Source organism: Bufo gargarizans, chromosome 1, assembly GCF_014858855.1.
Source record: "Bufo gargarizans isolate SCDJY-AF-19 chromosome 1, ASM1485885v1, whole genome shotgun sequence".
Taxonomy (NCBI): Eukaryota; Metazoa; Chordata; class Amphibia; order Anura; family Bufonidae; genus Bufo; species Bufo gargarizans.
The window spans coordinates 294781159-294795105 of record NC_058080.1 but is presented as its reverse complement, the minus strand read 5'-3'; the positions used below and the strand labels follow the sequence as shown (position 1 = coordinate 294795105).

At 43.3% G+C, this 13947-nt stretch overlaps 1 protein-coding gene across 1 annotated transcript in view; it reads left to right on the top strand.

The window, feature by feature from the left end:
• Positions 1-13947, top strand: part of LOC122945503 (17-beta-hydroxysteroid dehydrogenase 13-like) — a 98514-nt gene that overhangs the window by 59937 nt on the left and 24630 nt on the right. Inside the window, exons 2-3 of the mRNA XM_044304571.1 lie at positions 7007-7114; positions 10176-10307. Of these exons, the coding sequence (XP_044160506.1) occupies positions 7007-7114; positions 10176-10307 (240 nt within the window). The remainder of the gene's footprint in view (positions 1-7006; positions 7115-10175; positions 10308-13947) is intronic.

Sequence of the window (13947 nt, the reverse complement as noted above, 5' to 3'; positions counted from 1 at the left end):
GCCCTTGAATATGTGATTTTGGGGATTGGGGGCAAGAGTGTCCCTATAATTTTATTCCTATGTAGATGGTGCCAGTGGGATTTTATGATGGATTCCACTTGTTTTGCCTGGGTGTTATACGGCAAAATGATTCTAAAATCCGAGTTGTTTTCTTGTCTAGATTTTTGTATCGGCTCGAAAAAAGTTTTTCTGTCTAACTCTTTTACTTTTACAAGAGCCTCATTAATAATTACATCCGGGTAATTCTTTTCCTTAAATTGATTGCTCATGTCTATGGCTTCCTCCTCAAATTTATCCTCTTCCGTACAGTTGCGCTTAAGTCGGCGAAACTGTCCGAAAGGGATATTTGTTAGCCATCTTGGCAGATGGCAACTTGAGAAAGGAATATATCCATTCTTGGCCGTAGGTTTATGAAAGGTGTTACATAGATATCTGTTGTTTCTTCGTGTGATCTCAATGTCAAGGAATTCAACCTTCTCACCTCCAATATTCAAGGTAAATTTCAGGTTGCTCCTATTGTCATTGATCTCATCGATAAATATCTCCAAATTTTCTTGTGTTCCACCCCAAATAAAGATGATGTCATCTATATATCGCCGCCACAGAACCAGGTCTGCCTCCAGGGTCGGATCGATGTTATTTGCCTCCCACTGTGCCAAAAATAAATTGGCATAGCTGGGGGCAAACCTGGTACCCATGGCGGTCCCCCTCCTCTGTAGATAGAATTGATCAGAGAAGAGGAAATAATTATGATGCAGGATGTGGTTCACCCCTTCCAACACATATTCTATTTGATTTTCTTCCCATACTATCTTTCCAGATAATTGTTCCCTCAGGGCTGAAATACCCTGGTCGTGGTCGATGATGGTGTAGAGGGACTGGACGTCCAGGGTGCCCATTATCCAATGGTCCTGGGCGTCCAGGCCCTCCAAAACACCCACGATCTCAGTTGTATAACGTATATAGGATTTTATCTTCCTCACTTCTGGTTGAAGTAGAGTATCTATATACTGTGATAAATTCACTGTTAGGGACCCAATGCCCGAAATGATGGGGTGGCCCGGTGGGTCCACAATACTCTTGTGGACCTTTGGTAGGCAATAAAATATAGGTAATCTGCCCGGTGTATCCAAGATAAATTTATACTCTGATTGTGTTAGAATCTTCTGTTGTAATCCTTTTTCACAATATTGGGAAAGAACCCGTTTAAACTCCTCCGTGGGATCTTTTTTTAAAGGGATGTAAGTAGTTTGGTCTGCCAACTGTCTAAGACATTCCTTATTACATTGGTCTTCCCCCCCCCCCCAATCACTATTGCCCCCCCTTTATCTGCTGGACGGATCACTATTTTTTCATTTTTCATTTAGTCTCCCCTTTCGTAAGATTATTTTTATATCTATTCTTTATTTGTAATTTCTCTAGGTCTGCCTCCACACGTTTTTGAAATGTGGCAATTTCTGGTCCAATCTCAGTTCTGGGGAATTTCTTTGACTTATTCTTTAATTGTGTGTGAATGTATAAATCCTGTGTTTGGTGTTCCATAGTGGGTGGATTTTTTATAAAATATTTTTTTAGACCTATATAGGTGTCAAATTTGTTCAAAGAAGATGATGGTGCAAATTTTAACCCTTTGTTTAAAAAATTTGTCTTCCTTAAAGTCGTCGGCACTATGGAGAAAGTGAGAATGTGGCCGCACATGCTCACTTTCATCCTTCAACTGCCTCCTAAGCTGTCATAGGGCGAGAGAAAAGACATGCCTCCTGAACTGCAGCACAAAAGACAATCCCCTTTAGCTGCAGCTTGATATAAATCTAGCAGAACAATGCATGGGGAGATCTCTGGATCCATGTGAGGTACAAGGCTGGTTCTAGGTTTGTTAGAAAGAGATTGCCATATGGGAGAGTTGTGAGGGATACCTGATGGCCTAGGGAGCATTTAGCTTTCAGCAATCTAAATTGTATGGATATCAGTGGGGGGAGGGGTACTAATGTGCCTAGGGCAGCATAAACTCTAAATATGGCCCTGCCTTGATGGGCTTGAACCCTATAGATGATCCAAAGGATTTAAAGGCTATGTACACCTTTGATGGCAATATTTAAATTTTTTTATTATTATTATCATTATTTTTTTATTATTATTATTTTCAGAATTTCCATTTTAATTCATTTGTTCCTGTAACATAGCAAGGGATAACAGCAAAACAATCCACAATATTTATTACCCTCATTCTGCATTTTACAGAAACATATATAGTCCTAAACTGTTCTATGGGCACACTTCAGGGTTCAGAAGGGAAGGAGTGCCATATGGCGTTTGGAGGGCAGATTTTGCTAAAATGATTTTTGGGACTAATGTCACATTTGAAGAGACCCATTTTCCAATACAGTGTTGCTAGAGTCGTACATTTTTAATTTTTACACGGGGTAACAGGAGAAAAACAATCCCTCAATTTCTTACCCATTTTCTCCTGAATACAGCAACAGCCACAGCCCAGAATGGAAGATAGGAATAATAAAAGTAGAAGAAAAACATTACAAAATGACAGCTACCTTCTTAATTAATTATTTTAAAGCATGTTTATGCAAACTGGTACTCCCCTTTAATTACATCACCCTGGCCTCTCATACTACTGTAGTTTCCAAGCTGCCCTGAACACATTAGGTCCTCAAGACTGCAGAAAATAACTAAATGGCTGCATGTCACTGAGCTGTGCAAAAGTTATCAAAACAATACCCCCTTCACTAAAAGGGAGCATAGAGAAAGGGGACAAACAGGTTTGATTACTATTAATTGTGTGTACAGAATATACACAGGGGAAGAGCAGTGCAGGAAGTCTGTGATTTGCTGAATTTGCCAATAGCTGTAGCGTGATGTCAGGCAAAGGGCATCATTTTAGCAGAAAACAAGATGCAAAGATAAGCCGCACTCACCATTCGTGTTCACGCTTCTTTATTGTAGGGCATATAGCGGGGGCAGACTCACATGGAGTATCAATCCACAGCGACGGCCATTTCGCGGTATGACCACTTCCTCCGGCTGTTTGATCCACTCTGGGAATCAAGTGTGTGCTAGTTTATAGCGTCAATAGGGGGAGGGGTCAGCTGACCCATCACTCAATCACCCTCGACGCTGCACCACCTGCACACACCTGAAACACAGGTGCATCGATACATTAGTGCATGTTTCAGTTTAAAAACAATACTGACACAGACGAAACAATAGTTACAAAAAGTGACACATAGTCTGCGAATAGTATCTAAACACATGGAAGGGTACATAAATATACATGAAAGGGATGCAAAAGTTAATGCAATAATATATAAATACAAAAACGTATAAATATATATACAGTGACTAAAGATAATCTAAAGTGTATTCATAAGAGAATCATATTTACATAGCGTCCTATTCAATGAATGCTGCCAAATCATTGCGTTCGTTCAAGCCTAAACAACCTGTGGCATCAGTCTTAATAATATACAGAGCTTCTTTCTGGAGCAAGGTACGGTGTCTATCACCTCCCTGAATTGGTGGGGGGATATGTTCTAGGCCCGCAAATCGCAAGACACTTGCGTCTCCCCCATGTTGGCACCGTACATGCTCAATAAGACGAGTACGTCCCTTGCCTGTTTGAATTGAGTTACGATGTTCTCGTACCCGCTCCATTAAGGATCTCTTGGTTTTTCCTATATAAAAGGATCCACATACACAAATTAATACATAGACTACGTGCGTCGTTCTACAGTTAATAAATTGATGCACACAGTGTTCCAGACCTCCAAAGAAAAAATGGCGGCCTCTAAACATGTATCCGCACAGGGAGCAGTCACCACAGCGATGGTTGCCAACCGGCTTACCGAGTGACAACCAATCGCACGGTTTCCGCTCGCTGTAGCGGCTACGCACCAAAATGTCCCTAAACGTGCGACATCGTTTGAAGGCTAATATGGGTTTCTGATCTGTAAATTCACCCAAATCATCCTCTGCCTTTAAGATTTCCCAATTATTTAATATTGTTTTCTTTATATAGTCTGCCATAGGGCTGTGCTTGAACACAAACACAAATCTGTCCTTTTTCTCTGCCACTATCCATCCCACTTTTTCTCTTTCTGCGTTTCATTAGTGATTGTTGTGTGTAGGCTTTGGCCCTCTCTAGGGCTGTATCTAACTGCTCTGGTGGATATCCGCGCTGGATCAATCTGTTTCTCAGTTCATATGCCTGTCTCAGGAATATTGTATCCTGACTATTAATACGTCTCAGTCTTAAAAACTGGCCATAGGAGACTGATTTAATTACGCTACGTGGATGATAGCTCTCATGGTGCAGCAGGGTATTTGTGGCAGTGGGTTTGCGATACCCTTCGGTACATAAGGCACCATCCTCTACAACAACACGAACGTCCAAGAACTCGACGGTCCCACCCCCAAAATTGAGGGTGAACATCATGTTCATGTCGTTTGTGTCGTTAAGATGTGCCACAAAATGCTCACACTGCTCCTGGGTTCCCGACCACACCATGAAGACATCATCCACGTAGCGTAAAAACAGACGTATGTGACTAAGAAAAGGGTTAGATGTTGAGAATATATATCTGTCTTCGAATCTGCCCAGGAAAATATTCGCAAAGGTACACGAGACAGGTGTCCCCATGGCCGTTCCAAAGATTTGCCTATACCACTGGTCATTGAAGAGAAACGTATTGTTTTCCAAAATGAACAAAAGTGATTCTTCTACAAATTCACTGAACTGACGGCTCCTTCCCAAATGTTCAATAAGTTCAAGGACTGCGTTTACACCTCCACGTTGTGGAATCCGGGTGTAAAGATTAACCACATCCAGGGACACCAAACTCCAACCCTCCTGCCACTGGAAGCCATCAAGGGCCAGGAGGAAGTCGTTGGTGTCACCGAGATACGTAGGAAACCTAAATAGAACAGGACGCAGTAACCAATCTAGGTACCTCGACAAGGGTTCAGTCACTCAACGTCTAACCCTTTTCTCAGTCACATACGTCTGTTTTTACGCTACGTGGATGATGTCTTCATGGTGTGGTCGGGAACCCAGGAGCAGTGTGAGCATTTTGTGGCACATCTTAACGACACGAACGACATGAACATGATGTTCACCCTCAATTTTGGGGGTGGGACCGTTGAGTTCTTGGATGTTCATGTTGTTGTAGAGGATGGTGCCTTATGTACCGAAGGGTATCGCAAACCCACTGCCACAAATACCCTGCTGCACCATGAGAGCTATCATCCACGTAGCGTAATTAAATCAGTCCCCTATGGCCAGTTTTTAAGACTGAGACGTATTAATAGTCAGGATACAATATTCCTGAGACAGGCATATGAACTGAGAAACAGATTGATCAAGCGCGGATATCCATCAGAGCAGTTAGATACAGCCCTAGAGAGGGCCAAAACCTACACACAACAATCACTAATGAAACGCAGAAAGAGAAAAAGTGGGATGGATAGTGGCAGAGAAAAAGGACAGATTTGTGTTTGTGTTCAAGCACAGCCCTATGGCAGACTATATAAAGAAAACAATATTAAATAATTGGGAAATCTTAAAGGCAGAGGATGATTTGGGTGAATTTACAGATCAGAAACCCATATTAGCCTTCAAACGATGTCGCACGTTTAGGGACATTTTGGTGCGTAGCCGCTACAGCGAGCGGAAACCGCGCGATTGGTTGTCACTTGGTAAGCCGGTTGGCAACCATCGCTGTGGTGACTGCTCCCTGTGCGGATACATGTTTAGAGGCCGCCATTTTTTCTTTGGAGGTCTGGAACACTGTGTGCATCAATTTATTAACTGTAGAACGACGTACGTAGTCTATGTATTAATTTGTGTATGTGGATCCTTTTATATAGGAAAAACCAAGAGATCCTTAATGGAGCGGGTACGAGAACATCGTAACTCAATTCAAACAGGCAAGGGACGTACTCGTCTTATTGAGCATGTACGGTGCCAACATGGGGGAGACGCAAGTGTCTTGCGATTTGCGGGCCTAGAACATATCCCCCCACCAATTCAGGGAGGTGATAGACACCGTACCTTGCTCCAGAAAGAAGCTCTGTATATTATTAAGACTGATGCCACAGGTTGTTTAGGCTTGAACGAACGCAATGATTTGGCAGCATTCATTGAATAGGACGCTATGTAAATATGATTCTCTTATGAATACACTTTAGATTATCTTTAGTCACTGTATATATATTTATACGTTTTTGTATTTATATATTATTGCATTAACTTTTGCATCCCTTTCATGTATATTTATGTACCCTTCCATGTGTTTAGATACTATTCGCAGACTATGTGTCACTTTTTGTAACTATTGTTTCGTCTGTGTCAGTATTGTTTTTAAACTGAAACATGCACTAATGTATCGATGCACCTGTGTTTCAGGTGTGTGCAGGTGGTGCAGCGTCGAGGGTGATTGAGTGATGGGTCAGCTGACCCCTCCCCCTATTGACGCTATAAACTAGCACACACTTGATTCCCAGAGTGGATCAAACAGCCGGAGGAAGTGATCATACCGCGAAACGGCCGTCGCTGTGGATTGATACTCCATGTGAGTCTGCCCCCGCTATATGCCCTACAATAAAGAAGCCTGAACACGAATGGGGAGTGCGGCTTATCTTTGCATCTTGTTTTCTACTTCATTCTGTTTAAGCCTTGCACCCCGATTTCTTGGATGGTCGGATTAGGCCAGGACCTCAAATTCCCAGGTGGGAGGACAGTGCCCTCAGTACCTCTTGTTATGTGCATCATTTTAGCAACTTTGCCTGTAGCGCCCAGTAAAATATGGCCAGTTTATTTTTTTGTGGTGTTATACAGCATACAGAGCAGTTTGGAAACTACCATATGAAGTCACAGAATGTAGATAGCACACTGATATCTGTAATGGACTAAGTAGGTACATTTTATTAATTTTGAAAATGTCAGTATAAATAATGATTCCACCCATATAATACACACTAAAACGTTTTTCTGCAGGATGGAATAGAAGAAACGGCAGAACAATGCAGGAAACTAGGAGCTAAAGCTTTCACATATGTGGTAGACTGCAGTAAGAAGAATGAAATTTATGCTGCAGCTGAAAAGGTTTGTATTCATCATTAAAGGGAACCTGTCATCAACTTTATGCTGACCTCACTGAGGGCAGCATAAAATAGCAACAGAAGTGCTGATTTCAGCGGTGTGTCATGGGCTAAAAGTACCGTATTTTTCACCCCATAAGACACACCGGCCCATAATACGCACCTAGGTTTTAGAGGAAAATAATAAGAAAACATTTTTTTTTCATTAGATCTCAGGTCAGACCAGCAGTCAGAACCCCAATGTTGATCAGACCTCAGCTCACAGCCCCTATCAGACCCCCAATGTTAATAAGACCCCAGAAAGACCTCAGATCAGACCCCAATCAGACCTCAGATAAGAGCCCCATGCCTCTCATCAGCCCCCATATGTGCCTTTCATCAGCCCCCATATGTGCCTGTCATCAGCCCCCATATGTGTCCGTCATCAGCCCCCATATGTGCCCCCATTGCCTGTTAGCATTCCCCATGCCACAGAAAACTTAAAATAAAAAACCCACTTACCTCTCCTGCCGCTGCCGCAGTTCCTTACCGCCCATGCTCGGTTTTCCTCCTCCTCCGTCATAGCGCGCCCTCACACTGTGCGCAGCCTTCACAGCTGACAGCCGAGGACCAGGCAGTGGTGAGTAAAGAGCCTTCACCGCTTCCCGGTCCTCCAGAACTAATTAGTATTAGGAGGCATGCTCAACCTGCGGCCCTCCAGCTGTTGCAAAACTACAACTCCCAGCAGGCCCGAATAGCCTACAGTAGGGCATTGTGGGAGTTGTAGTTTTACAACAGCTGGAGGGCTTCAGGTTGAGCATGCCTGGTATTGGTATCGCCCCATAAGACGCAGGGAAAAGAAAGTGTGTCTTATGGGGCAAAAAATAAGGTAAGTGGTTGCTGAGAACCAGCATCATAATCATTGCAGCACAGGCCTTGAAAAGAGTCAAATATACTTAAGAAGAGTCATGGTTATTCATACTTTCCTGCTCTCCCACCCACCTGCTGATAATTGGCAGTTCTCTCCTAGAGAGAAAGGGAGAAAACTAGGTAGAAGACTGTCAATCATCAGCAGGTGGCAGGGAGAGCAGGAATTTATGAATAACCAGGACTCTTCTCAGGTGGCCGGGACTGTTTTCCAGGCCCAGTCTGCAATGATTGTGATGTTGGTTCTCGGCAACCTCTTTTAACTCATAAATGACAGACCGCTGAAATCAACTCAACTGTCTCTACTTTATGCTGTCGTTAGTATGTGCAGCATAAAGTTGATGACAGGTTCCCTTTAAAGGGGTTGTCTCATCTCAGACATTGATGGCATATCACTAGTGTGAGGAATATGGATTATCATTTATTGGCAGCCCTGATTGTCATTTGATTCACCTTTTGGCATGTACACAGTCAGTGTACATGCAAAATATGTTCTCACCCACCAGCCATCTGATGTCAGCTAGCAAGGGAGGAAGCCCCAGGGGTCCAGGCTTCAAGGAGGCCCCAGGTGGATAAAGTTACACCTCAACCAGCCAGGTTGGAGGCAAGCTAATCCTGCAGGAAAAACCCCAGCAGGAGGTCTCATTCCTTGCCCAGGATCAATGATACCTCCCAGACATATTGGCACCTACATTTCATAAGGAATTATGAAATGTGCATCCTAGGCATAATTCAGTTATCTTTTTGCGATCCTGGGGCAAAGCCAAACATCCACGTGGTCCTGGCTTGATGCTAGGATTCCCGGGAGAGGAGATATGCATATCTCCCCACAGAAACCAAATAACGGTACCATGCTTGGACTAGTCGTAGCTGGAACCCAGGCGGATCAATTGGGCCCGGAACCATCTTCCTGCGACATTATGGTCTGGGGCTATGAGCCGTAAGGGGTTTTATTGGTGTTTGCTGCCAGCACCAGAGAAGGAGGGGTGGACCCTTCCCAGAGGCGGAGAGGGGAGCGGCCAGCTACAGGTCATAAGCCCATGCAAGCCAAGGGGGCGGTGTCTCTTCTTAAGGGGGTCATATCGTGCCAATGTGTTTGGAGTGATCGGGAACCAGCTGACATCACTGCCCCCATGTGACTGCAGCCAAGGACTATTCCACCCTTATCACCCTAAGGATCGTTCATGTACCCGGTAACTGACTTTTGCTCGGCTTAACCCTGTTGTACCTATATCACCTGTATCTGTAACCTCAGACCACTGTATATATTCTCTGTGTATATTGTGTTATAACTAGTGTGCCCTTAGGCCATTAAATATATAATTTAAACTTGTGCTATCTTGTATCTCGATCACGAATCCCCACGTCCATGTTTCTGCCTAGTTATAAGCAACCGCGGGTTGGTTTCTCACCCTATATAATCCCGTTAGCGGACCGGGCTTATATCAAACGAGAAGCTGGTGGCAGATTATCCGAGCTGAGACAGCTCTGTTTTCACTGCGGCCTTGAAAAGGCTCTCTCAGCTTGTTGCCTCTCTGTGCCCGCGTGGACAGGAGATGTCTGTGTAAACTGTACCAAGCTGACCTTACCTGCTCCTCTGGAGGGCGCAACATCACGCTTTGGTAACAAGTGACCATACTGTCTCTCGTGAGCCCAATGTAGGTGACGTCAAGCGGGCACGAGATCTGGTATTCATCACAACTAGTATATGCCATCAATGCCACATAGGTGCAGGTTCCACCTCTGGGACCCGCACCTATCTCATGAACAAGCACCCCGTAGTGAAGGAAAGTGCACTGCACAAGCACGGCCACCCTCTGTTCACTGCTATTGGAGTTGTCAAAATATCCTAGCACTAGCCGTGCATTCGCAGGCACTCTCCAGGCACTATGGGACTTCTGAAAATAACCTCGTGCACTCACTTGGCAATTTCCAGAACTCCCATAGCAGTGAATAGACAGCATCTGTGTATGCGTCGTGTGCTGTCCTTCACTTTGGATGACCCGTTCTGGAAATAGGAGCGGATTCCAGAGGTGGGACTAGCACTATCCTAGCAATATGCCACCAATGTATGAGATGGGCCAACCCCTTTAAGATGTCCAAATACTTGTATTATTATGTCTTCATAATTAATAACCTCTTCCTGTGATATTATGAAGGTGAAAACAACCATTGGAGATGTGGATATTCTGATAAATAATGCAGGAGTAGTGTTTGGTGTAGAATTTTTGGACCTACAAGATCATCAAATTGAGAAGACATTTGAAGTCAACATTCTTGCTCATTTCTGGGTCAGTAATATTTTTAAGTTTTGATTAATAGCCATTATATTTACTTTACTAGCAGAAGGACCCGGCTTTGCACGGGTATATTTAATCTCTTTAATTTAATGTTTGTAAGTGTCCTTAAAAGATATCGACAGTATCCACTATAACAGTGACATCTACAGTACCCCACCCCCTTAACATTAACATCCACAGCGCCTTCCTCTTTAACAGTGACCTCCACAGCGGCCGCCCCTTTATTAGTGACCTCCACAGTGCCCCATCTCGTTAACAGTGATTTCCATAATAACCCTCCCCCTTAACAGTGACCTCCACAGAGCTCTGCTCCCCTAAAATGTGACCTCTACAACACCCCGCCCCCTTAACAGTGACCTCCATAGCGGACCGTCCCCTTAACTGTGACCTCCACCATTCCCTGCCCCCTTAACAGAGACCTCAATAGTTCCCACCCCTTTAACAGTGACCTCCACAGCAGACCGCCCCTTTATTAGTGACCTCCACAGTACCCCATCTCCTTAACAGTGATTCCCACAATACCCTGTCCCCTTAACAATGGCCTCTACAGCAATCTGCTCCTTAAAGCTGACCTCCATAGTGGATAGTCCCCTTAACTGTGACCTCCACAGTAGCCTGCCCCAAGGGTGGCCAGAGGTCCGGTTTTAGGCGGACAGTCCAGCTTTCAGACTACCTTCATTTTTTCAATCCCCGTCGGCTGCAGAGTGGAAGGGGGTGTGGCCTAACTGGGTGCATGGCTTAGCAGGGCATGGGGGCGGGGTTTTTAAGTCCATCTTTTGAGGGTGGCCATGAACTTAACTGTGACCTCCACAGCACTCTGCTTCCTTAACAGTGTCATCCACGGTGCTCTGCCCCTTTAAAGCTGACCAATTCAGTGCTGAAGTCTCTTTGAGAAACTTACATAATAGAAACCACCCATAAAGTATGCCATTTTAGAAACTACACCCCTCAAACTATTCAAAACTGATTTTAGAAATGTTGTTAACCCTTTAGGTATTCCACAGGAATTAAAGCGAGATGGAGGCAAAATTTCCCATTTTTTTTTTTTTTTGCTGATTTTCCTTTTTAACCACTTAAGGACCACAGGTTTATACCCCCCTAGTGACCAGGCCCTTTTTTACAAATCGGCACTCCACAACTTTAGCGGTTTATTGCTCGGTCATGCAACTTACCACCCAAATTAATTTTACCTCCTTTTCTTCTCACTAATAGAGCTTTCATTTGGTGGTATTTCATTGCTGCTGACATTTTTACTTTTTTTGTTATTAATCGAAATTTAACGATTTTTTTGCAAAAAAATGACATTTTTCACTTTCAGTTGTAAAATTTTGCAAAAAAAACGACATTCATATATAAATTTTTCGCTAAATTTATTGTTCTACATGTCTTTGATTAAAAAAAAAATGTTTGGGTAAAAAAAAAATGGTTTGGGTAAAAGTTATAGCATTTACAAACTATGGTACAAAAATGTGAATTTCCGCTTTTTGAAGCAGCTCTGACTTTCTGAGCACCTGTCATGTTTCCTGAGGTTCTACAATGCCCAGACAGTAGAAAACCCCCACAAATGACCCCATTTCGGAAAGTAGACACCCTAAGGTATTCGCTGATGGGCATAGTGAGTTCATAGAACTTTTTATTTTTTTGTCACAAGTTAGCGGAAAATTATGATTTTTTTTTTTTTTTTTTTGTTTTCTTACAAAGTCTCATATTCCACTAACTTGTGACAAAAAATAAAAACTTCCATGAACTCACTATGCCCATCACGAAATACCTTGGGGTGTCTTCTTTCCAAAATGGGGTCACTTGTGGAGAAGTTATACTGCCCTGGCATTCTAGGGCCCCTAATGTGTGGTTAGTAGTTTGAAATCAAAATGTGTAAAAAAATGGCCTGTGAAATCCGAAAGGTGCTCTTTGGAATGTGTGCCCCTTTGCCCACCTAGGCGGCAAAAAAGTGACACACATCTGGTATCGCCGTACTCAGGAGAAGTTGGGGAATGTGTTTTGGGGTGTCATTTTACATATACCCATGCTGGGTGAGAGAAATATCTTGGCAAAAGACAACTTTTCCCATTTTTTTTTATACAAAGTTGGCATTTGACCAAGATATTTATCTCACCCAGCATGGGTATATGTAAAATGACACCCCAAAACACATTGCCCAACTTCTCCTGAGTACGGCGATACCAGATGTGTGACACTTTTTTGCAGCCTAGGTGGGCAAAGGGGCCCACATTCCAAAGAGCACCTTTAGGATTTCACAGGCCATTTTTTACAGATTTTGATTTCAAACTATTCGCACACATTAGGGCCCCTAAATTGCCAGGGCAGTATAACTACCCCACAAGTGACCCCATTTTGGAAAGAAGACACCCCAAGGTATTCAGTGAGGGGCATGGCGAGTTCCTGGAATTTTTTATTTTTTGTCACAAGTTAGTGGAATATGAGACTTTGTAAGAAAAAATAAAATAAAAATCATCGTTTTCCGCTAACTTGTGACAAAAAATAAAAAAATTCTAGGAACTCGCCATGCCCCTCACGGAATACCTTGGGGTGTCTTTCCAAAATGGGGTCACTTGTGGGGTAGTTATACTGCCCTGGCATTCTAGGGGCCCTAATGTGTGGTAAGTAGTTTGAAATCAAAATGTGTAAAAAATGACCTGTGAAATCTGAAAGGTGCTCTTTGGAATGTGTGCCCCTTTGCCCACCTAGGCGGCAAAAAAGTGACACACATCTGGTATCGCCGTACTCAGGAGAAGTTGGGGAATGTGTTTTGGGGTGTCATTTTACATATACCCATGCTGGGTGAGAGAAATATCTCTGCAAAAGACAACTTTTCCCATTTTTTTATACAAAGTTGGCATTTGACCAAGATATTTTTCTCACCCAGCATGGGTATATGTAAAATGACACCCCAAAACACATTGCCCAACTTCTCCTGAGTACGGCGATACCAGATGTGTGACACTTTTTTGCAGCCTAGATGCGCAAAGGGGCCCAAATTCCTTTTAGGGGGGCATTTTTAGACATTTGGATCCCAGACTTCTTCTCACGCTTTCGGGCCCCTAAAATGCCAGGGCAGTATAAATACCCCACATGTGACCCCATTTTTGAAAGAAGACACCCCAAGGTATTCAATGAGGGGCATGGCGAGTTCATAGAAATTTTTTTTTTGGGCACAAGTTAGCGGAAATTTATTTATTTATTTATTTTCTCACAAAGTCTCCCTTTCCGCTAACTTGGGACAAAAATGTCAATCTTTCATGGACTCAATGTGCCCCTCACGGAATACCTTGGGGTGTCTTCTTTCCGAAATGGGGTCACATGTGGGGTATTTATACTGCCCTGGCATTTTAGGGGCCCTAAAGAGTGAGAAGAAGTCTGGAATATAAATGTCTAAAAAATGTTACGCATTTGGATTCCGTGAGGGGTATGGTGAGTTCATGTGAGATTTTATTTTTTGACACAAGTTAGTGGAATATGAGACTTTGTAAGAAAAAAAATTAATAAAATATTTCCGCTAACTTGGGCCAAAAAACATTCTGAATGGAGCCTTACAGGGGGGCGATCAATGACAGGGGGGTGATCAGGGAGTGTATATGGGGTGATCACCCCCCTGTCACTGATCACCCCT